At 43.1% G+C, this 21,806-nt stretch overlaps 1 protein-coding gene across 17 annotated transcripts in view; it reads left to right on the top strand.

Moving 5' to 3' along the window:
• MICAL3 (microtubule associated monooxygenase, calponin and LIM domain containing 3) overlaps positions 1-21,806 on the top strand; it is a 239,530-nt gene that overhangs the window by 131,768 nt on the left and 85,956 nt on the right. For 10 of the 17 annotated variants that reach the window (XM_053555643.1, XM_053555642.1, XM_053555649.1 and 7 more), the window contains 12 exons: positions 308-434; positions 2,015-2,111; positions 4,130-4,277; positions 6,641-6,837; positions 7,589-7,701; positions 7,790-7,852; positions 8,341-8,514; positions 10,161-10,244; positions 14,190-14,288; positions 16,236-16,292; positions 18,379-18,489; positions 19,339-19,440. In XM_053555643.1, coding sequence (XP_053411618.1) covers positions 308-434; positions 2,015-2,111; positions 4,130-4,277; positions 6,641-6,837; positions 7,589-7,701; positions 7,790-7,852; positions 8,341-8,514; positions 10,161-10,244; positions 14,190-14,288; positions 16,236-16,292; positions 18,379-18,489; positions 19,339-19,440 — 1,372 coding nt within the window. The remainder of the gene's footprint in view (positions 1-307; positions 435-2,014; positions 2,112-4,129; positions 4,278-6,640; positions 6,838-7,588; positions 7,702-7,789; positions 7,853-8,340; positions 8,515-10,160; positions 10,245-14,189; positions 14,289-16,235; positions 16,293-18,378; positions 18,490-19,338; positions 19,441-21,806) is intronic. The other 7 variants (XM_053555656.1, XM_053555657.1, XM_053555658.1 and 4 more) reach the window with 4 other exon arrangements.

Here is a 21,806-nt window from a genome sequence, read left to right on the forward strand (position 1 = left end):
ATATTAGTGTACTTGAAAAAAAAACCCACTAAATTAGTTGCCTTTTAAATGAGAATCAGGCTGTTCTTACTGCTCATGACATTGTATCTGTTCTTCTCCTTGACTCTTCTTAACCAGTCTGCCCATGAGATGAATGAGGCGGTGGGTATGGGAAGCAAGGGCTGGTACAAGGTTTGAGGGAACTGGTCAAGAATGAGGATTTGTTGCATATTTTAAATAATTTAGTATGCTGTCAGAAAACAAAAATACTACAGATGGAGAGCCCTGCCTGTCACTGCTCTGAGTATATTGTTATATATCATTGCAGGGAAAGTATTTATAGGTTGCTGCCTCAGACCACCCCTGAGAATGTGAGTAAAAACTTCAGCCAATACAGCATTGACCCTGTCACTAGGTATCCCAATATTAACGTCAACTTCCTTCGACCAAGCCAGGTAAGAGCCTTCTAGTTCTTTTATCTGCATCTAGGCCCATTGTTAGAACTCTGATATATTGAAATGTATAAAACTATTAATACCAAACCTATATAGAACACTTTTTTTTTAGTAATTCAAGTAGATGTCTCTTTAAATTGGTGGTAGTAGATACTATTTTCACATTATTTTCCATCAACAGATTGAGCAGCTAAGGCATAGCGTTGTTGATTGACTTGCACAAGATCAAACATGACCAAAAAATGGTGGATCAGGTGTGGATCAGGATCCCACACCTCCTGATTTAAATCGTGTATTACAGGAGAAAGAGCACCTGTCCAGCAGTCAGGAGATGTGACTTCCATTTGTATTATTGTACCAATTACCTGTGATTTGGACAGGTCATTTCACTTTCTCTGAACCTCAGTTTCTTTACCTGAGAAATGGGGGTAATAATTCCTCCCTACTCACAAGATCATTGAAAGATATTATTACTACTGTCAGTTGAGCTTCCTTCCTTCCATCCATCCATCACAGCTCACAGCAACCTCAAACTCTTGGGCTTAAGCAAGTCTCTTGCCTCAGCCTCCCAAGTAGCTGGGACTACAGGCACCTGCCACAATGCCCGGCTATTTTTTGTTGTTGTTGTTGTTGCAGTTGTCATTGTTGTTTAGCTGGCCTAGACCAGGTTCAAACCTGCCAGCCTCGATTATGTGGCCAGCGCCCTACCCACTGAGCTACAGGCACCGCCTGTCAGTTGATTTTTTTAATACTTCTGGAGTTGTTTCTCAGAATCTCTAAAGCTTTGATACTGCAGTTAGGATGACTCTTACAAACTGTAATAATCCCAAAGAGTAAAGCAATTGTTAGAAAGCAGCCCATTTGATATTATTTGCCTATATTCTAGTGCAATTTTTAATTTGCCCTCTACTTGAAGTTTACATTTCTAGGTCTCCTATACATCCTGTGTTAAGTTCTTATAGTTGTTTGTAAAACCTGCTGTTAACAAGCAGCATCATGATCCAACAGGGACCTCCATAGTCAAGTAACTAAGTTTTAGCACACCTTCTTAAAGTTAATATGCATTTGTGTCTCTGTAACTCCACCTCATTCCATAAAGGATATAACGGTTGTCATTGTAACTTCTCTTTAAAGTTTTTCCAACCTGCTATCTCACTCTTTAATCTTCTTTTTTTTTTTATTTATTTTTTTATTAAATCATAGCTGTGTACATTAGTATCATCATGGGGCACCATTCACTTGGTTCATAGACCGTTTGACACATTTTCATCACACTAGTTAACATAGCTTTCGTGGCATTTTCTTAGTTATTTTGCTAAGACCTTTACATTCCACATTACTAGGATTCACATATACCCTTGTAAGATGCACCACAGGTGTAATCCCATTAATCCCCCTCCCTCCACCTACCTCCCCCCTCCCTCCCCTCCCTTTCCCCCTTCTCCCTATTCTTAGGACCGTCACATGAAAGCTATAACCCAGTTACAACCACTCTTTAATCTTCAACATTCTGCTCTGAGGTGGGAATTTATTATCTGATGTTGATTTTCATTCTGTTTGACTTGGTAACTTTCTGCCAGGTGCGCCATTTATATGATACTGGAGAAACAAAAGATATTCATCTGGAAATGGAGAACCTGGTGAATTCCCGAACTACCCCAAAGCTGACTCGAAATGGTAAGTTCTGGCAGTGGCCTTTTGAAATGCAGATAAGCTAGTCAGAGAAATCTTCACTTGTTTATTGAGCACACAGCTCATTGCACAAGGCAGGTCCCCACAACAGTTACCTTGTCTAAGTAAGGTGTTAAGACAGTATAGAGATAAATCAGATACACATGCTGGAAGGGGTGTGGGGAGAAAGAGGGAGAGAGCATGAGAGTCTTTGGGGGAAGACTCTACAGAAGAATTGGTGGCATTTTAGCTAGGTCCTGCAACGCTGCTAGGATTCAGTGAGAAAGGTGATAGCCACTCTGTATATTGTATATACTGAAGGTGTTTTGAAAGGAGAGTAAGTGAGCACACCTGAGTACATAAGGAGGCCAGGAGAAGGGAAATGCCAGAGATGGGGATATGAGTTAGAAATGCAGTGCAGTGGTCAGGCTAAGGATGAGAAAAGCCCAAATCTGGTCCTAAAGCTGGGGATGGAAAAGGGAGAGGGGTGGTGGAGAAGAACTTGGACTTTGGGGTCAGGTACAACTGGTCTTATGGCCTTGAAGAGATGATTTAACATCTCTGAATTTGCGTTTTCTGGTCTATGAAATGGGGGGTGATCGTGAGGGTTCTGTGAGTATAGAAAGTGCTTATTAAAGTGCTTAGCATTTAGTGGGTGGTCCTTGCCATTGGGATTATGTGACAGAACATTAAGGAGCCAGAATCCATAGGCATGGGCAGTTGATTGCCCTGTGGGGCAAGAGGCAGATGTTTGTGGATGGTGTTGCATTGGTGTGGGTAAGGCAGGGGAGAGCCAAGAAGGCATGAGAGAAGTTGTGAATTGTGTTTTGGACATTTTGAATTTGACATGTTTTGGTATATAAGGTGAATAGGAGGACCAACAGGCATTTGGAAACATGTTCATTTTTTTTCCACTGGGCCATCATTTCCTTGAAAGCAGAGAATGTATCTTTAGTCACTGTTCTTAATTTTAGAGCCTAGAATACTGAAGTTGTCCAATACGTATTGGATGGTTGCATATACAGACTTGGGAGGCATCTGAAATAAAGTTAATTTCTGAGCCAAGAGATGGCACTAGAAGTGGTTCTGTCTATAGTTTCAGGGTATGTTTTCACTGTGAAGGACTTAAATGAAACAGGATTTTTATGATACACAGTTTTTATCTTATGTTCACAAATCACTAAATGACTTAGTACAAAGCTAAATATTTTCAGCTGCTTTAGGTAAGGGAACAGACTTTCTTAGACACAAATAGGAGTTCACAGATTTCTCTGAAATGCTTCATCTCAGAGCTTTTCTCATGTAAGTAAGAAAGGGATTTTTATAAAGTTTATTTGGGTTTTAGGAGACTTATTGAAGAACTATAAAACACGCGTTTGCCTATTCAGTTTTTTAAGATGTGATCATTTATAATACAAGGTGCCAGACTTGGTCTGAGGGATTATCTGGGGTTCTTGGCTTTGTCATTGTAACTCTACAGAGTTTCTTCACTTGGCAAATTGCTGGCTGCCTTGGAAAGTGTAAGAATAAGACTTTGTTTGCTTTTAGTTGAATGTGCTGCTAGATAGGATGGAACTTTTCTTATCTGTTACTTTGGAGAGAAAAAGCTTCCTCAGCCACTTGCCAAGCAACTCTCTAGGGAAATCCTAGAACTGTGCAAATGAGGGGGATCACTCAGTAGGTGGCACTCTTCCACGTAAGTCAGGGTCCATGAGTGCCCTGGGGACACTGGGCTTCAGCATGGTCAGGTCCAGACCACCCCAGGTGTGATTTTTATCAGTCTTTGAGGGGGTGGTCATTGACTTCAGAGTCTGGATAAATTGGTAGTTTCTCATCTACCTTACAATCTCCCTATCACAATACCAGGTCCATAAATTTATTCACTTTTCTTCTGAAATCTTGTAATAACTATTTTGTCCCTACACTGATAATTTTTCACACTGGATATATGTACTGCAGCAAGGATCCTGTAGCCTGTGGTTACTAGGTGACCACACTTCCGATAATAATTTTTATTGTTTTAGAGTCTGTAGCTCGTTCAAGCAAACTACTAGGTTGGTGCCAGAGGCAGACGGATGGCTACGCAGGGGTAAATGTGACAGATCTCACCATGTCTTGGAAAAGTGGCTTGGCCCTTTGTGCAATTATCCACAGATACCGCCCTGATCTGATGTAAGTCCTGAACAACTTTGTGTTTGATTTTATATTCTCCAATGATCTTGAAGTACCTTTCAAGTAGCCAAATGTTATCCTTTCTCCTAGAATAAGGAAAATAATAAGACACTTCCTCTAGAAGGCAATGATTTAGATTTAGTTCTTTTTAAAAGTCTGTATGTCATGCGTTATATAGCTCAACCCAGAAATGATAGCTAAATATTTAAAACCATAGCACTCATAAGTTAAAAACTGGTTTTAACGCCCATGTGGGCCTATTAGCTTTACACAGAGGAAAACTGTTTATTGGCCCTGGGTTGAACTCTTCATTTTAGCCAGTTATCTCTCAAACCCTCTTGATCACAAGGGAAACCTGGCTAGAACATTTGGCTAGCTGAAAGCAAATACGTCACTACCAACAAAACAAAAAACAATGAATACTTCCCCAATTTATGGTGGTTCATTGGCATTTTCCTTTTGTTAAAGACCACACTTTTTGTGAACATACTCTGTCAGGCCCACAAAACTGACATCGTCTTACCCACCTATACTAGTAACATCTCTGGCCATTCCCCATTCCCTTGTCTATAGAATCAGTGTACACGGAGGACCCCAGTCAGCTGCAGGGACCAGTGCCCTCAGATTTCCACCATCAGCATTTGTTACCATGGAAGCCAAACAAAAGATTCAGAAACAGAAGCAGAGAACGTTGGATTATTTTGGCTGCTTATCCTTTTTATCATTAGGTCCACTTAAGGGCCTAGTATCTCTTTGTTTTGTTTTAATGATTGCTTAAGGAATTGTAAAAGACATAGCCCTTATTTATATGATAGTCATAAGCTAATGAAGCAAGAGCTAATAAAAACAGCCTTTCACAGGATGAAAAATGGGGATTTCTAATGTGCTTGGGTGACGGTAAATGATCTCTAGCACTCATGTCTCTTAGCTCATTGGAGTTAGTAAAAGGTAAATGAAAACAGGGCTTGTCACTTCCACCAAAGAAAGGGGTTTGGGGGAGGGAGAGCAGCTTGACAAAGATTGTGATCAGTGGCACCAAAGTGCTTCAGAGGTGGACAGGTGAATCAGCTATATTCCAAAGGGAAGGCAAGAAAAAAAGGATGCAGGCAGAAGTTGTTGAGGGAGCCTAGCACATGGAGTGGAGGGCAGGTGTGGGGGCAGAGGGGACGTGTCCTATTATATTAGGCTGCCTAGAGAAGATCTAGGTAGGGGAATTAACTCATAGCAGAACACAAAGCAATGACGAGGTAATTGGCACTGTTTAGACTACAATGAGTTCGTTCAGGATGAGTTGCCTCAGTTTAATAAGCTTAACCTACAGGGAAAAGGAATTTGAAAAAATGCTATCAGGTCAGTAGGTTAACACAAAATAAGGACTGCCAGGTTATCTTGAAATTGACTAAAGAACAATGCTATCAGTTCTTACTCTGAGTATCAAGAAGCTTAAAATCCAGTAGGAAATGTTTATTAATCTAAATACTTGGGAAAACTCAGGAAATTTAACAAATGGAAAAATCTTTTGAGGAAAGTTTTGGAATTTCCCCTTAAGGAGAAGGCTAAATAAGAATTACAAGAGCTTGGCTCGGTGCCTATAGCTCAGCGATTAGGGTACCAGCCACATACACGGGGGCTGGTGGGTTCGAACCCAGCCTGGGCCTGGCAAACAGTAATGACAACTACAACAAGAACAAAAAAAAAATAGCCAGGCATTGTGGCAGGTGCCTGTAGTCTCAGCTACTTGGGAGGCTGAGGCAAGAGAATCACTTAAGCCCAAGAGTTTGAGGTTGCTGTAAACTGTCATGCTACGCCACTCTACTGAGGGTGACATAATGAAACTCTGTCTCAAAAAAAATAAAAAGAAAAAGAAAGAAAAAGAATTATAAGAGCTGATTTAGTACATTAATAGCTTATCAGGTCTAAGAGCCATGTTGGGTGATAATCCTAGGGCTTTAGGAACAGTTTTACTCAAATTGGATATTTGTCATTATTGGACATTAGTTTGACATGCATCACACACAAAGTGCAAAAGAATATGTAATGAAGATACTTTCTATTCTTGAGCTTATGTTTTTTAGTAAAAAATTTGTGTTACTGGAAAAATGAAAAATTTTCAACTTTTCCCCTCTTTTTTCCTTTATTGGGTAGATATTTAATCATTTCTTCTTAAGAATGCTCTGCATTTCCTTTGTAAAAAAACAAGGAAAGAGAAGAGGTGAGATAAACAGGTTTGCGGTCAGATTTCAGTGATGTGTGGCACCCTGGATTTTAGCCAAAAGATTGAGGAAATGGTGATGACTCCATGTGTTCCATGGTCTGGGGACAGTCTACCCATCTTGATACATTTTCCTCGTTCTGTTTCTCAGAGATTTTGATTCTTTGGATGAGCAAAATGTGGAGAAGAATAACCAACTGGCCTTTGATATTGCTGAGAAGGAACTGGGCATTTCTCCCATCATGACAGGCAAAGAAATGGCCTCCGTAGGGGAGCCCGACAAGCTGTCCATGGTGATGTACCTGACTCAGTTCTATGAGATGTTCAAAGACTCGCTCCCCTCCAGTGGTAAGGCCCAGGAGGCACTAGTGCAGAAGCCCCCATATGTAAAATGGGGATAATATATATAATTACATTGTGATATACTAAGAAAAATGTTTGGCAAATGAAAGCACTTAATAAATGTTAGTGATTCAATTATTTACTACTTTAAAAATCACTATTGTTATTAATAAAACGTTGGAGTCCACAAAATTTATGATACCACCCTCCAGTGCTTTCCAGCTTGTGTGCTCTTATAGGCATCTATAGCTATTTCTGATAAGATGTGGTTCTTACAACAGAAATGCATAACTGTAATGTTAATATACCCATTCTGGGAGTGCCCCATTGTGTGCAGCTCAGAGCATGGCATCTGCATATACCAAAACCCAAGACCTCGAGGTAATTCCTATTTGTCTTTCCCTCCTTGTCCTGAAGTTATTAGCATAAAGGTGAGGCTTCAGGACTGTGCTGTAACTAATAATCTGGTGCACATTCCACCTTTTGAAAAGTAAAAGTGCAGGGTTTTGTAACTGAAGTAGATGGGGAAAAGAGTCATTTTTATTTACAGAGATGGAAAAGAGAAGACTCAGCACGTAGACCCAAGTGTGATTTCCTCTGTGGAGCTCCCTCCTGATATTCACGTGCTCTATCACAGCCAGTAAATCTTGGGAGCTTTCTGAGATTCTGTGAGCCACTACAAGGGAGAGTACTTCTGGTCAGGACTCTCTGACACCCTCAAGGGCTGTCCTTAAACATTGTTGATTTCTGTTCACAGATACCTTGGACCTGAATGCGGAGGAGAAAGCAGTCCTGATAGCCAGTACCAAATCCCCCATCTCTTTCCTAAGCAAACTTGGACAGACCATCTCTCGGAAACGTTCTCCCAAGGTGTGTGGACGAATCTTATACTGGCTGCAAAACTAATGGCAAGGTATGGTGACTAGAATAATGCCGTTTCCTTCCTCTCTTGGTACAGGATAAAAAGGAGAAGGACTTGGATGGTGCTGGAAAGAGGAGAAAGACCAGTCAATCAGAGGAGGTGAGAGTCACATGGGATCTGTTAGAATGATAATACCAAATTGCAGCCTTTTGCTTTAAATCTGTAATTCCACATTGGTATTGCTAGATCTAGTCATATTCATCCTTTATGGGAATTTCTGTGGGCAAATGCTTTTTTTCTGGGCTTTTGCCTGTGTTTAATTTTCTAGAGAGCATTCAGAGAATATAACACATATGCGCGCTCAAACCTTCTTGTCTGTTGGAATCCCACATTTGGCAAAGGACAGTAGCTCTCCTGGGATATGACACTACTAGTACAAGTCTGAGTACCTCTTTATACTACCCTGTGTACCAGAGTCTTTCTGACTCCATGTGGACATTAGAACCCTGAAGAGAACTACTGAGCTTGATCTAAAGCAAAACTGCCAGACTCTGTGCTTGGGCCTGACCACATTTCTTCTTTGAGGGAAGAGCATTTAGAGGGGTCTCCTTTAACAGAGCTGGTTCTTGGGTGCTTGGTGTCCTTAGGAGGAAGCTACCCGGGGCCACAGAGGAGAAAGACCAACACTCGTGAGTACTCTGACTGACAGGAGGATGGATGTTTCTGTTGGGAACCAGAACAAAGTGAAGTACATGGCGACCCAGCTGCTGGCCAAATTTGAAGAGAATGCACCTGCACAGTCCACCAGCATACGGAGACAGGTAAGCTCCATCTCACCGCTCACCCACTCACATTCAGTCAGGCACATAGGAAGGAGGGGTCTTTAGAGTTAAGAGAGATGGGCTGTGTCACGATCCCCTCAGTTCATGGGCTCAAGACCAGTGTCTGGCTTTCCCTTTGTCTGAGTAGGGTAGATAGGTGTTTCAAAAGCTCGCCTACACATTCAGGGCTGCTTCATCCTCAGCATTCTGACATGTCTGTGATAAGAATCAGCAGAGGGATCTAAAAGATGTGTATCTGTATCTGTATATCTGTACAGACATATTTAAATTATGAGAAGTACATGTTTATTAAAGAAAATGCTGAGAAGTATAATAAAGGTAATTGAGGTGCCTATAATTCTGTTAATATTTTGCTCATTTCTCGTTTTTTTGTTTGTTTTTTGTTTTTAGTGCTTTCTTATTTTTATAGTTGAAGTCATTCTTAACATACACTTTTCTATTCTGCTGTTTATTTAACTTTAGGCATATTCCCATGTTGTTCCAAACTCTTTGCAAGTCCCTGTTGGAATGTATAGGTACCCCGCTTTTCTTAACTATTGCACTAGTGTTGGACGGTTTAATTCAGGGGTCCTCAGACTATGGCCCATGGGCCACATGAGGCAGTGTGATTGTATTTGTTCCCGTTTTGGTTTTTTACTTCAAAATAAGATGTGTGTAGTGTGCGTAGGAGTTTGTTCATAGTTGTTTTTTTTTAAACTATAGTCTGGCCCTCCAATGGTCTGAGGGACAGTGAACTGGCCCCCTGTTTAAAAAGTTTGAGGACCCCTGGAGATGTTTCCTGAAAAATACAGAAGCAAACATTCTTGCGATAAAGCTTCTGTGGTGTTTTGCAGATTATTTTCCTAGGATATCGCTATGAATGTGAACTTTCTGGATGCTAAATGGTATTCCCATAAGCCATATATCAGGTGTTAGACAGGAACATTTAACTTGAAGTGCCTTTGTTAGGGAGTGTCTAAAAGTCACTCAGACTTCATACAAGAGGAGGGGCTAATTTTGAGATTCACAACGAAAGTTTCTTGTAAACTCCCTGACAAGTGGGAAGAGGAGCTGGAGGGTAGGGAGCCACCCATTCTCTGTATTCTCTTTCTGTCTCTTCCCCATACTCATCGTTGCTATGGACTGGACAGTGGAGCCAACTTTGTATTGACTCTGGCACAATTAATTTCTTCTCTCACATAGTCTTGGTACTCCGGCCTTCTCATGTGGTGGTTCACACAAAAGAGGTTCCCTGGAGGCTCTGACAGCCTAAGGCCCAGCACACCTAAGGAAGGCTGGAATGCTTTGTTAGGGGAAGGGTGCTTACCTCATTTTGGGTAGAAAGATGAGTTTTCCAAATCAGAATTAGTAGTTTAGACTCGTAGAGCATTGGGTTTGGAAAAAGGTTAAGGAGAATCATAGCTTTCTGTTTTCCTTTTTTAATTATTATTTGCTTTTTGTTTAGGAGGGAGTCTATTTCTTTCCTTTTGTGACTTTCTAAGAGTTATTTGACCTTCCTCCCCTGAAGTTCTCAGGAGTGTGTGTCTGTCTTCCATGAGTACCTTTTTGTGTCATCTACGTTGACATATTTTATTCTGTTTTGTCTCCATGTCCTGTCCCTGCCCACACTTGCCTGTGTGTCACAGCCGACACAAGTGCATGGGGCCAGCCGGCCGTCCTGCAGCCTGCGTGAGCAGGGTCGCCCTGCTCCCACCCCGCAGTGGAAACAGGTAAAGGAGCTGCCAGCTGCCTGCACAGGTCTTCCCACCTCTGTCCTCCTCCTGAGCCAGGGCATAGCTGAGGCCTGCATATTAGAAGCCTGGCTCACAGGACAGGAGGTCTCTGTGCTCATTTGAGTATTGACTCTTTTGGGAAGACATTTAACAGGTAGTGCTGATTTGAGTCAATGATTTGTTTAACTTCTTGGGATTTGAGAAATCAGTTAAAGAGTGGATTGTGTTGTGAATTTGGCTTGAAACTATCTCAAGCCATGTGGCGAATTATTCAGGTACCTCAGGCCCTGGGGTTTTGCTGTTATCATGTTTTTCTCAAGCCACCTTTTTGCTGGCTAGCTTGTCTCCTTGTGACTATTGGAGGGAAATTCCTGACTCAGTCAAGTCTAAGAGTTAGGGTGGTAGAGCCTTTCACATTAAATAGAAAAATGTTATCCAAAAACATAGTCTTGAATTCTCATTTTTGTTTGTTTCAAAGCCTGGACAAGGGTGTTCATGGACACCTTTGGGAATTTTCACCAAAATCTTTGTAATGTCTCCTGGAAAACTGCTTATCCTAAGTAGTACCAGATGAAGTAGATGATGGCACCTGGTTTATGATAGAAAACCAGTGAGGGGAGTGGAGGCTGGCGCTATATTTTCTCCCATGTCACAGCTGAGCAAGTTTCTGGTGTAGGGAGTGGAGCCTGGATAGGCTGTCCTGTGGTTTGGTATCATTAAGATTTATAAGATGCTAAGTGGTCAGATGAGTTGATCCTTGATTCCATCAGCATCTTCCACAGTCAACTCCATTAGCCTCTTATACTATAAAGTGACATCTCCTGCTGGGGAACAGTGAGTTGGGTTTTATTAAAATTGTACTCAGGGCAGAATGTTCCTTGATAACTATTCTTTTAATCATATGTCACGTTAGGCCAGATATGGTGGATCATCCCAGTAATCTCAGGGCAGTGATCCCAGTATTTTGGGAGTCTGAGACAGGTGGATTATTTAAGCCCAGGTGTTCAAGACCACCTGGGCAACACAGCAAGAACCTGTCTCTTTAAAATATTAAAAAATTAGCCAAGCATGGTGGTGTATGTTTGAAGTCTCAGCTACTCAGGAGGCAAAGGTAAGAGGATCACTTGAGCCCAGGATTTCAAGGCTGCAATGAGCTATGATCAGGCCACTGTACTCCAGAGTAAAACCCTGTCTCTCTCTCTCTCTCTTTTTTTTTTTTTTAATTGAGACAGAGTCTCACTTTGTCACCCTTGGTAGAGTGCCATGGTTTCAGAGCTCACAGCAACCTCAAACTCTTGGGCTGAAGCGATTCTCTTGCCTCAGCCTCCCAAGTAGCTGGGACTACAGGCGCCTGCCACAACATCCGACTGTTTGTTTGTTGTAGATGTCATTGTTGTTTTAGCAGGCCCAGGCTGGGTTCAAAATTATGTGTGTGGCCAGCCCCCTAACCACTGAGCCGCAGGCACTGAGCCATAAAACCCTGCCCCTAACAACAACAACAACAATAATTTTAAAAACCACATTAGGCTGGGTGCAGTGACTTCTACCTGTAATCTTAGCACTCTGGGAGCCCAAAGCAGGTGGATTGTTTGAGCTCAGGAGTTTGAGAGCAGCTTAAGAAAGAGTGAGACCCCATATCTACTAAAAATAGAAAAAAAAACTCACCAGGTGTTGTGGTGGGCACCAGTAGTCTCAGCTACTTGGGAGGCTGAGGCAATAGGATCTCTTGAGCCCAAGAGTTTGAGGTTGTTGTGAACTATGACACCATGGCACTTTACGCATGGCAATAGAGTCTCAAAAAGGAAAAAAGAAGAGAAAAACACATTAAAGGCAGGACCCATGAAGTAGAGATGGAACTTTGGAAGCAATGTCCAAATTCATACAGAAGCTAACCTTCCCCTTTCTCTAGGCTTAGGGAGATCTTCTGAAAAAAAAAAAAAAATTCTTTAGAAATTTACTTGTATTTTGTTACCCTCTGCCTTGAAGTCTAGATGGAACTCTGGACTCCTTTAATGTTCATAAAGGTCAACAGAGAGGAAAGGGAGGAGAGGAGAAACATCCCCCAGTGGGTGAACATGTGCTACTGGGTGGAGCTTCTGGTTAGCTTGCTGGGGAGTCTCAGGTAGCAAGTGTGGCTTGAGGAGCTGGCCAGTCTAAGGCATCAGTCCTGGTGGTGAGTTATGCATGGGCTTTTTATCTGATTGATCGGTACTGAAGGGGCTCCAGAGGCTTGGTTTCTGTGGGACTGCTGTGTCTTCTGTTTCTGAAGGGTCTGGGAGCCTCCCACTGCATGCTGCATTCTCCTCGTTAGTCATGGCCAAGGCAGCTTGTCTTCTGGATGATCATGATCACAGTCAGTAGAGCAGAAGACTGGCAGGATGAGGGGCAGTATAATAGGACCATGAAGTCACATACAGGATGTTTTTATGTCTACGAAATGGTCCCCAGAGATGGCAGTCAGACAGTCACTGGGTAGGTGGATGAACGAGACTTGGTAGGTGAGGAACCATGGACAGTGAGCATCCTGTGAGGTCCTCAGGTGCTTTAGGTTATATAAAGTCAGGAATTATAAATTTGTGAGGCTGCAGGGAGGTAGCACTGTGAACCGACTCATAGTTCTTACATTCAAGTGATATGTTCAAGTATTGACATAGAACATTTTCTCAGCATTAAATCATGAATCTTGGCCTTCTAAATTTATTCCCCAAAAGACAGTTGGAGTTGCACTGCCAGGTGCTACAGAAAGTTGGGGACATAGGAACTCCAGTGGTGCCTGGGTCCTGTTTTGATGCACACTGATGGCTGAGCCCTAGGTCCCCCTTCAGGAGTAGGAGGCTGACTGGCAGCACCTCACTGTGGCTCACTTTGTGCTCCTCTTGAAGTGGATCAGACAGGGACAGGAGAGCGTGTCAAGCACGGCAGTGATGGTTGAATTGACATAAGCACCAACAGCTTAGTCAGAGTGTGGAAGAAGTCATTTCAGCTTAGATCATAGTGTGGAAGAAGGGAAATGAATAACAACTCAACCTGCCAGTGACTTTTATTTTCACCTTCCTCTGTCAACACTGTGCCTCTTCCCTTCCTCACCCTTTTTGCCTTTTGATCTCAGAAATGTTTTGTGAAGGCCAACAGTGCATTAACCAGCCTTGGTTTGGAAGTAGGTTGTCATGTGAATTAGGAACGAATAACAGAGCTGTTTTCCCAGGTTCCAAAGCTTCATAGCCTCCCTCCTTCTCAGGCCTTACTTGCATCTATTCCGTGCAGCCATCTGAGCCAGGGAGTGAGAATTCTTCTGGAAGGGACCAGAGAGGCCTAGGAATGTGGGATTTCTGTGGTGCTGAAGGGCTTCTGAATGAGAGACAGACTCCCAAGGATGAGGATTTGCAAGGGAGAGGGTCCAGAATGAAGGAAAGCTGTGGACATATGTATGTATGACATTCCATTAGGGAAAGACATTTGATTTTCTATCTTATTACCTGTACTTTCCTTGGTTGTTTTCCAGAACCTTTTGAGTATGTGTGTAGGGCTAAGAAGAGAGCAGTGCTACTTTGCTGCACTGGATGTGTATGTGACCCAGCCTTGGGAGGGAGCCTCTGTACCCGCCTCATGGTGGGTGGCTTCTTAACTCTTTTGCTCCACTCATGATCCAGCCCATTTCTTCTGTTCCCGAAGTTCCCCATTAAAATCCTTGGTCCCTGGCTTCTGGAAGGTGCTACACTACAAGTTCTAACCAGCTGCCCAGAAGGTGCAAGTCCTACCTGGAGGCCAAGAGACTGACAGGCCACCCTCTCTGACAGCCAGGGGTTTGGTGTTGAAGATGGAGGGCAAAGAAAGGGCCTGTTCGGACATTTTGGGAAATGCCCGTCAGTCCTTCTAGAACCCGGCTTCTTGTGGGCGCTGTTTCAACAATGTTCTCTTTGTTTGTGTCTGTTGGTGTAAAAGCGACGGGAAAAGGAGCGTTCTCGGACCTGCCCCAAAAAAGTGATCACGCTCTCTCCTCCCCTTACTCCACCTCCCTGTCGGGCACGTGGCAGCCAGCAGGTGATCCTCTCTGCATGCTCTGTTGTCCTGTCTGCCTCTTCCTGCCTTCCTGTGTAGGTGGCTACTGTAGACACCAAATCAGCACTTATTCTTTTCAATGGTAACTGTTAAAAACACTAATAAAAAAGAAAGACCATCTGTAGAAACCATTTGTAGCAGAAGCCACAGGTGCAAATGAGCAAGTCCTGACTGGAAATGTAATGCATTTAAATTCTGCGTAGTTTTATCCTGTCCCACATCATGGGAAAATGACCATGCAATCACAAACTAAAATTTAAACTGTATTATTCACTATACTTGTCACAGATCTGAGGCCCAGAAGCTCTAAGAGCAACATATTTTTCTAAGACCCTATTTAAGATGGTCGTTTTTTTCTTGCTGCCCAACGAGATGTGGTTAAGGTGGGCATTTGGGAGCTTTTATAGGACTTTACGACATGAGATTGTTCCCTTCTGATTCTGAGCCCCTTGCCCTTCCAGTCCTTCCCCATCCAACCCACTTACCCTCCAGGCAGATTATTCAAGAACTGCTTTATAAAGTAGACCCCTACAGACATGGTTAATGAGGACAGCAAGTGTCCATTTGTGACAAACACATTTATATGAAGTATATTTATAGAATGGCTTTGGCTGATATTTGTTGTATATTCCTATAAAATAAAATGCTAATTTCAAGGGCAAGAGCTATAGAAAGACATTTTCTCCATTAAGGTGATCTTTTTAAAAGGTGGCTACTACCCTGTTTCCCCAAAAATAAGACAGTGTCTTATTTTAAGGTGTGCTCCCAAAGATGTGCTAGGTCTTATTTTCAGGGGACATCTTATCTTTCCTGTAAGTAGGTCTTATTTTTCAGAGGATGTCTTATTTTTGGGGAAACAGGGTAGTAATGTCTGATTTTAAAGGCCAAGCCTATGTCCGTGAGTCTAAGAACTGAGCTGTCATAGGCTTAGTAACTGTCCTATGCTTCACCTCTAAATAAGAGCTAACAAGATAGGAGCATTTATTATGACCCAGGCATTATTCTAAGTTCTTTTCATGTATTATCTCAGCCAAATCTCACAACACTGCAAGGCAGGTACCATTATTATCTCCATTTTACAGATGAGGAGACTGAGGCATAGGGTAGAGAAGCCAACTAATTTGTTCAAGGCCACATAGTGAATAATGGAGCCAGAAGTGAATCTGGGTCTGTGCTCTGTCCTCATTGCGCCTGCAGAGACAGTATGCTCTGGGGACTGGATAAGAGTAGCCTTACAGGAAGCTTTGGATCAGCTTTTCCATCAGAACATGGTTATAAGGTGATCCCTTAGTTAGCCAAAGAGTGATGAGAGTGGTTTTCCTTGTTCCCATGTTTGTTGTTTTAGTGCTTTCCTCAGATCAGCAAGGCAGCTGTGTGACTGTCTACAGATTTCCATCTCTCTCACCTATATGTTCCTATCAACTGAAAACACTCCCAGTCTTTGTCCATTTCTCCCTTTAGTGAGTTATGCTTTGGTCCCATGTTCCTGCATGTTCCTGAGACCACTCCCCAGCTTAGAGTTTCCTCTGGACTATTGTAATGGTCGTTTATTCTAGCCAGTTTCCATCTCCCCACCTTTCCTTCCTAGTGTCTTGTTTTGGAAAGGTTTATCCTTTTAACCTCTTTTTCTAAACCTTCCATTTAACACCTCTGATCTTATGCCACTGTGTGAAAGAAATATGTTTGTTCCACCTTTATACTAACTGTAATTCTCTATCCAGGTAGACAGAATGGCTGTGCAGACAGCTGTCCTTGGATCATAGGGTTTGACATAGATGAGATTATGGTTATGTGGGAGTGGGGTTCGGTAGGGGAAGGGGATATGTGTTGAAATGAACTCTGATTTTCTGGCCCTGAATTTTTCACTGTCACTTAGTAGGTTGAAATAGAGCTTGGATGGAGCTTAAGTTTCTACTTTGTTACCAACAGACATACAGGGATCTTGGTGCTGACAACCGTGGCAAGCAGAGTCCCCGTCACGAGCGGGTAAAAGAGCATGACGCCATGGCATGGGATGCTGAGAGCCAAGCGGACGGGGCACGCATGGGGGTGGAGGGTACAGAGGGAAAGGGGTGTGGGGGGTAGCCTCCTTCCCCTTGCTTTTTGCACGTTCTTGTCACCCAGCAAAGAGCCAGAATTCTCTTTGTTATTAGTGTTGACCCAGCAAGTAGTGTTCACTGTAGAGCATTCGTCCACCCAGCATTCAGGTCTTAAGTGTGTGTATTATTAAATATGATAAAGAGCCTCAGGACTTCCATCTCTGCCCACCTTTCCCATTCCAAGTTGTACTGCCTCTACCCTAAAATATGTACTAGTGGTACAGCTTCTTAGGAAGTGAGTCCAGGTCAATAGGCAGGTGGTGTTTGACATCAGGGATCTTGACATGGAAATCCTGAGAGAGCCAAAGTGCGGGAAGTTTTCAAGTATGAAGAGATCGAAGGGGAAGGAAGGTGATGACAGATGGGGGTGCATAATGAAGAGCTTTAGCCAGTATTTTCTGAACAAGAAAAGGGGGGAAATTATTGATTACAACTTTCTATTATATAATTTGATGACTGGTAGAGATGCCAATTAATGAAGGCTGTTTATTTAATGAAACTTTTTTTCTCTATACATAATACATGTTTATTTTGTTTCCACTTTTTGCCTTCACAAAATTAAAAAGGCTTAAAATTTAATAACAATAACAATGTTTAAGATAAGGACTAGAAGCAAAAACCTCATAAAGAACAAACAAAGATAAATAAATTCAGAAATCACATTATTGCTGCAGTGAAATATTGAGCAATAATAATGCAAATAAAGTAGCATTCACATTGTCAGATAAGAATATGTCTATCATAGAATGCTTTGACTCTGAGGTTCAGTATGGAGTCATCAGTTAACTTCTTCTTATGTTTTTTTCCAAAGTCTCAAAAAATAGACAACTAATATTTATAAATAAAAATAAAAGATAATGGGCGGTACCTGTGGCTCAAAGGAGTAGGGCGCTGGCCCCATATACTGGAAGGAGGTGGCGGGTTCAAACCCCACCCTGGCCAAAAAAACTGCAAATAAATAAATAAATAAATAAATAAAAGATAATTTAAAAAAACAGATCATGCCAAAATCTTATAGACAATAGAAAAAGAAGAAATACTTCAAAATCATTCTACTTCATCTGGGTATTAATGAAACTTTTGTAGTTCTTCCTACCTTTAGAGATCTCAGAGTGTAGGGTAAAGAATCATCTCTAGTTGTGAATCTCACATAAGCCTTTTATTTTTACCTCCTCCTCTGCCTTTGCTGTCTGAGAAATAATTCCAGGCAAGCAGTAATTAGGTCACTCATCAGACCTATTAGGAAGCTAGTCACAGCACTATCTTTCTATGTCCTGTGACCAAGCTAGCAACAGACAGTCTGTGTGCTGCAAGGATCAGATGCTGGATCAGGGAGGAGATAGCGGGGAGGGGTGGAGCTTGGCGGTCCTTCTCAATCCCTGCCCAAGGCCCTGCTCCACTGTGCTCACCCTTATTGGGGCTGCTCTCTCCCATGGTGCTGAGTGTGGCCCAGCTTCCTTTTCCCTTCTCAGGGTATATTCTCAAAAAGGAAAGTAGGCATTTTCATTGAGCAGGGCAGTGCCCTACATTTTGAGGAATGCATATTTAATGAGGTGCTGGTGATTTTCAATGAAACAGTGCCTAAAAGAAGAAGGGAGAGAAGTAGGTGGAATAGAAGGAGAAAGTGGCATGGAGAAGCAATTTGAAGGCTGGGGCTGCAGTGCAGAGGGGAAAGGTAGGTTTGAGTTCAGTGGGCAGCAAGGACTGCAGAGATTTTGCTTTCTTTTCCCCTTTGAGCTGGTTTCTGGATTTCTCAATGCAGGCCTGGATACTTTTGAGGGACATTGTTTATGTTCCTTTCCAGGACCCTCCCTCCACTACTCCATAACCCTACACATGCGCAGGTCTGCTTTCTCTGCCCTACCTTGTCCCTAATCCCCCACTCCTCCCACGGGCTCTGACCCTGTCCTCACCTCAGGGGGACACTCAGTCTTCTCTCTTGCTTCCTTTTGGTGGGTGGTGCTTTTCTACAGAGATCTTCTCCAGCTCCCTCTGGGGCTTGTACTGCTGATTCTATCCTGAGGGCTGAGCTTGGGGTCAGTGAGCTGGCTGAGCATCTGGAGCAGAGGCTGACTAGGCACCAGGTAACTGCCATTCTACATTGTCACACCATGGAGCCATGAAGGGAGAGCGGCTGAGTAGGGGGTGTGATGGATCCGCCTGGAGCTGGAAGAGTAGAGGGCTTCTCAGTGCCATGACTGTAACTCTGCCCCTGCCACCCTGAAAATAGTTCATGCCAAACCTTATGGGAAACTAAGCGGTTATTGCTTGCCAACACTTTCAGCCCACCTTGCTCTCTGGGACCAGAGAGTGCCTGGCTGCATGGGTCAACCACTGAGGAAGCCTTGAGCCTGCTTTTGCTGTGCACACTGTGTGCAGTATGCAGAGGACTTGGGAATTCAAGACTTTTGTCCTGATCATTGCTTGGGATTCCACTGGCTACTTGACAAGCAGAGCTTTTCTGAGCACTAACAGTAGAGGGAAAAGATGTCACATTCCTGGCCTTTATGTAGAAGGAGCGCACTTCACTCTGGATTTGCTGTCTCTGTGCCTGCTACTTGTGAGACTAATAGAGTGATGGGGCAGTAGTAAAATCTGTTTTCCCAGGAGAAATCCTGGCTAAGGTCAAGGAGAGGGCTCTCTGCAGAGTCTGGAGCAAAACACCATTCTGCCTCCCCTGTCCTGGCTGGCAGCGTTACCCACTTAGCCAGTGGCTGGAGGATGAAGCAAGACAGGGAGAGGCTTTGCTGGGTGGCTCTCAGCTGCAGGTCTGTATTCTAGAGCATACTCCACTGTAAGCATTCGGCAAGGGCAAGTTAAAAGCAAAGGGGAAGCTGTGAATGAGTTGCTCATGCTTCTGTTCAGGTCAGTGTGACTTAATTTAACCATTCCTTTGATTTTTTTTTTTTTTTTCTCCATCTTGTATTTTATAGCCAGAGTCTGAATCTCGTCGATTTTTTGTTGACCAGTGGGAGCTTTCTCTTAGTCTCCGTTCCTCCCGCCCTGCCTCTCCCTCCTCCGACTCCCTGCGACAGGTAGCATGGCCTGAGCCTTGGCGAAACTCTTCCTTCCCTGTGCAGCCTCCACTCACTTCACTCTTACAAATGTCATCTGCCCTGAGTGGGTTGTGGAATTCTTAACTTTGGCCTGTCTCTGCGGGAGCTGATGTGTGTGTGTGTTTTGCGTGTAAAGCCTGTGGGTACACTCCTCAGCTAAAGAGGCTGCTGGCTTTCATTGAACTGTGTTTAATATGCTAGATTCTGTCCAAGTAAACCCATTTTGATCATATTTTAACTATACCAGATAATGATAAGCATTTTCAGCCACTGGCTTTTTAAACTTTGAATGTCTTCATAATAATGTGTTGCAAAACATGAACCATGGTGTTAATTAAATCTCTTAAATGGAGTAGTGAATGTGCAATATTGTGGGTGTCTATTGAATTGTAATCATTTGAGGAATGAACCCTGCTATTGCCCACAGTGGCACTGATCCAGCTATAGAGAAGTTTCTAGAGAAATTGGAGGGTCTTTTTGTCCTTTCTGTTGGTACTTCCTGTTCTTGAGCCAGTATCAGACCACACAGTTTGTGTGTCATAGCACATGCCTGCATGTGGCGTGCAATAGTCTAAGTCCAGCGATTGCTACATTTTGACTATGTTTTAGGAGCGGAAAGAAGGAAACCATCTGCTTTTCATGCCAGAAACAAATAGAACTTGAGTCTTCACCTCTCTTAAGGGGGTGCTTGTTAGTGTCACCACCTCTCTGAGAACTGAATGTGACAAATGCCTTTGCAGCCTGGGGTGATAGCTGCTGAGGAAGGTGGTTTCTGGTCAGAAGAGAAAGGTCCTGGCTGAGTAGCGAGGGCCCTGCACTTGCTCACTGTCCTGGTCCATATTTGATGTTTTGGTCCATACACTTGCTTGTCTATTACAGAATGAAAGAAATGCAGTTTTCTGTTCCCGTAGTGTCAGCTATTAAATTATCTGCCCAGCTCTGCCTGGTGTGTGTCTGTTCCAAGCCTAAGCTTCTTTAAGGTCTTTAATCTAAAGAAGGTTTGGATCTAAGAGCCACTTGTTTTTCTCAACCACTAATAGGTATAATCTGTGAAGTTAATGGGGCAATGGCATCAATCCTTGGAAATCTCCTTATTTTTGAGTTGAAAAATATAATTGATGCCTCAATTCCAGCTGAGCCTAAGCTGAGCCAAATGAGAATAGTTTTCTCATTTGTGTGTCTGTTCCCATAATTACATAGGCTTGACTTCCCTCAGAGTGCTTCTCCTGTCTGTCTCTGCCCAGCCAGGCCCTGCCATTGCTCAAGCCTGTGATCCTCTTACATGTGGCATTGTATGTTTGTCTGTTCAAGCCACTCCCTAACGGGGTTGTGGGCATTGCCAGGATAATTGCTCCTGGCAGGGTTCTGGGTTAGAATTAGAGTCAGGGTCCCTCAGATTTGGCAGGGAGCCCCTTTATTTCATGAAGTTCATGAGAAGAGCACACATGCATTAGATGTCATGGCCATCTGCATGTGGAAGGGTGAGCTGGACATGGAGTCTCTAAAGAACTTCCTGGGAACAGCCTCAAAGTTGACTGTCTAGGGCACCCACCCTAGGTGTAAGCCTAGGTAAGACTCATGGTGAAATTGTGTAAATTTTCTTCTGTTATTTCTTCAGCATTGCCAGAAAGAGGATTAAATTGGTTGGATTTTTTCTTGTTTATCTTTTTTCACCTATAAAAATAAACTGGGCATGGTGGCTCATGCCTATAATTTTAGCACTTTGGGAGGCCAAGGATGGAGGATTGCTTGAGGCCAGGATTTTGAGACCAGCTTGCGCAACAGGACAAATCCCTATCTCTTCAAAAAATAGAAAAATTAGCCAAATGTGGTAGTGCTACCTGAAGTCTTAGCTACTTGGGAGATTGAGGCAGGAGGATGCCTTGAGTTCAATGTTGCAGTGGGCTATGATGACACCACTCCACTCTCTAGCCAGGGCAACAGATACTCTGTCTCAACTCCCCCACCCCCACCCCCTGGGCCTAGAAATACATTCTGACTTCCAAGGACTAGCGGAGCAACTTGTCTGCCTGGCCACAGCTTGTGTTTAACTCACCCAAGCCAGTCTAGAAGGCTTTGGCCTTAGCATGTGGGTAGATCACAGGTGCCTCAGTATGCTGCACTCAAACCCATGTTAAAGAGCAATAGGGAGAATCAGTGAGAATACCTTTTCCAGTAAAGCTCAGGAAGGTTGGTGCATGTGACAGGTGTTATAGGCCAAGTGTGGAAGAAGATTATCACAGGTAATACTAGAACTGGTAACATTTGTTATCCAAGTGGAGAGTCAGCCTTTGCAAGGAGCTTCATTTCTTTCTAAATAAGAAAATAACTTCCCAAGCCTTGTC

This window comes from Nycticebus coucang, chromosome 12 (genome assembly GCF_027406575.1).
Source record: "Nycticebus coucang isolate mNycCou1 chromosome 12, mNycCou1.pri, whole genome shotgun sequence".
Taxonomy (NCBI): Eukaryota; Metazoa; Chordata; class Mammalia; order Primates; family Lorisidae; genus Nycticebus; species Nycticebus coucang.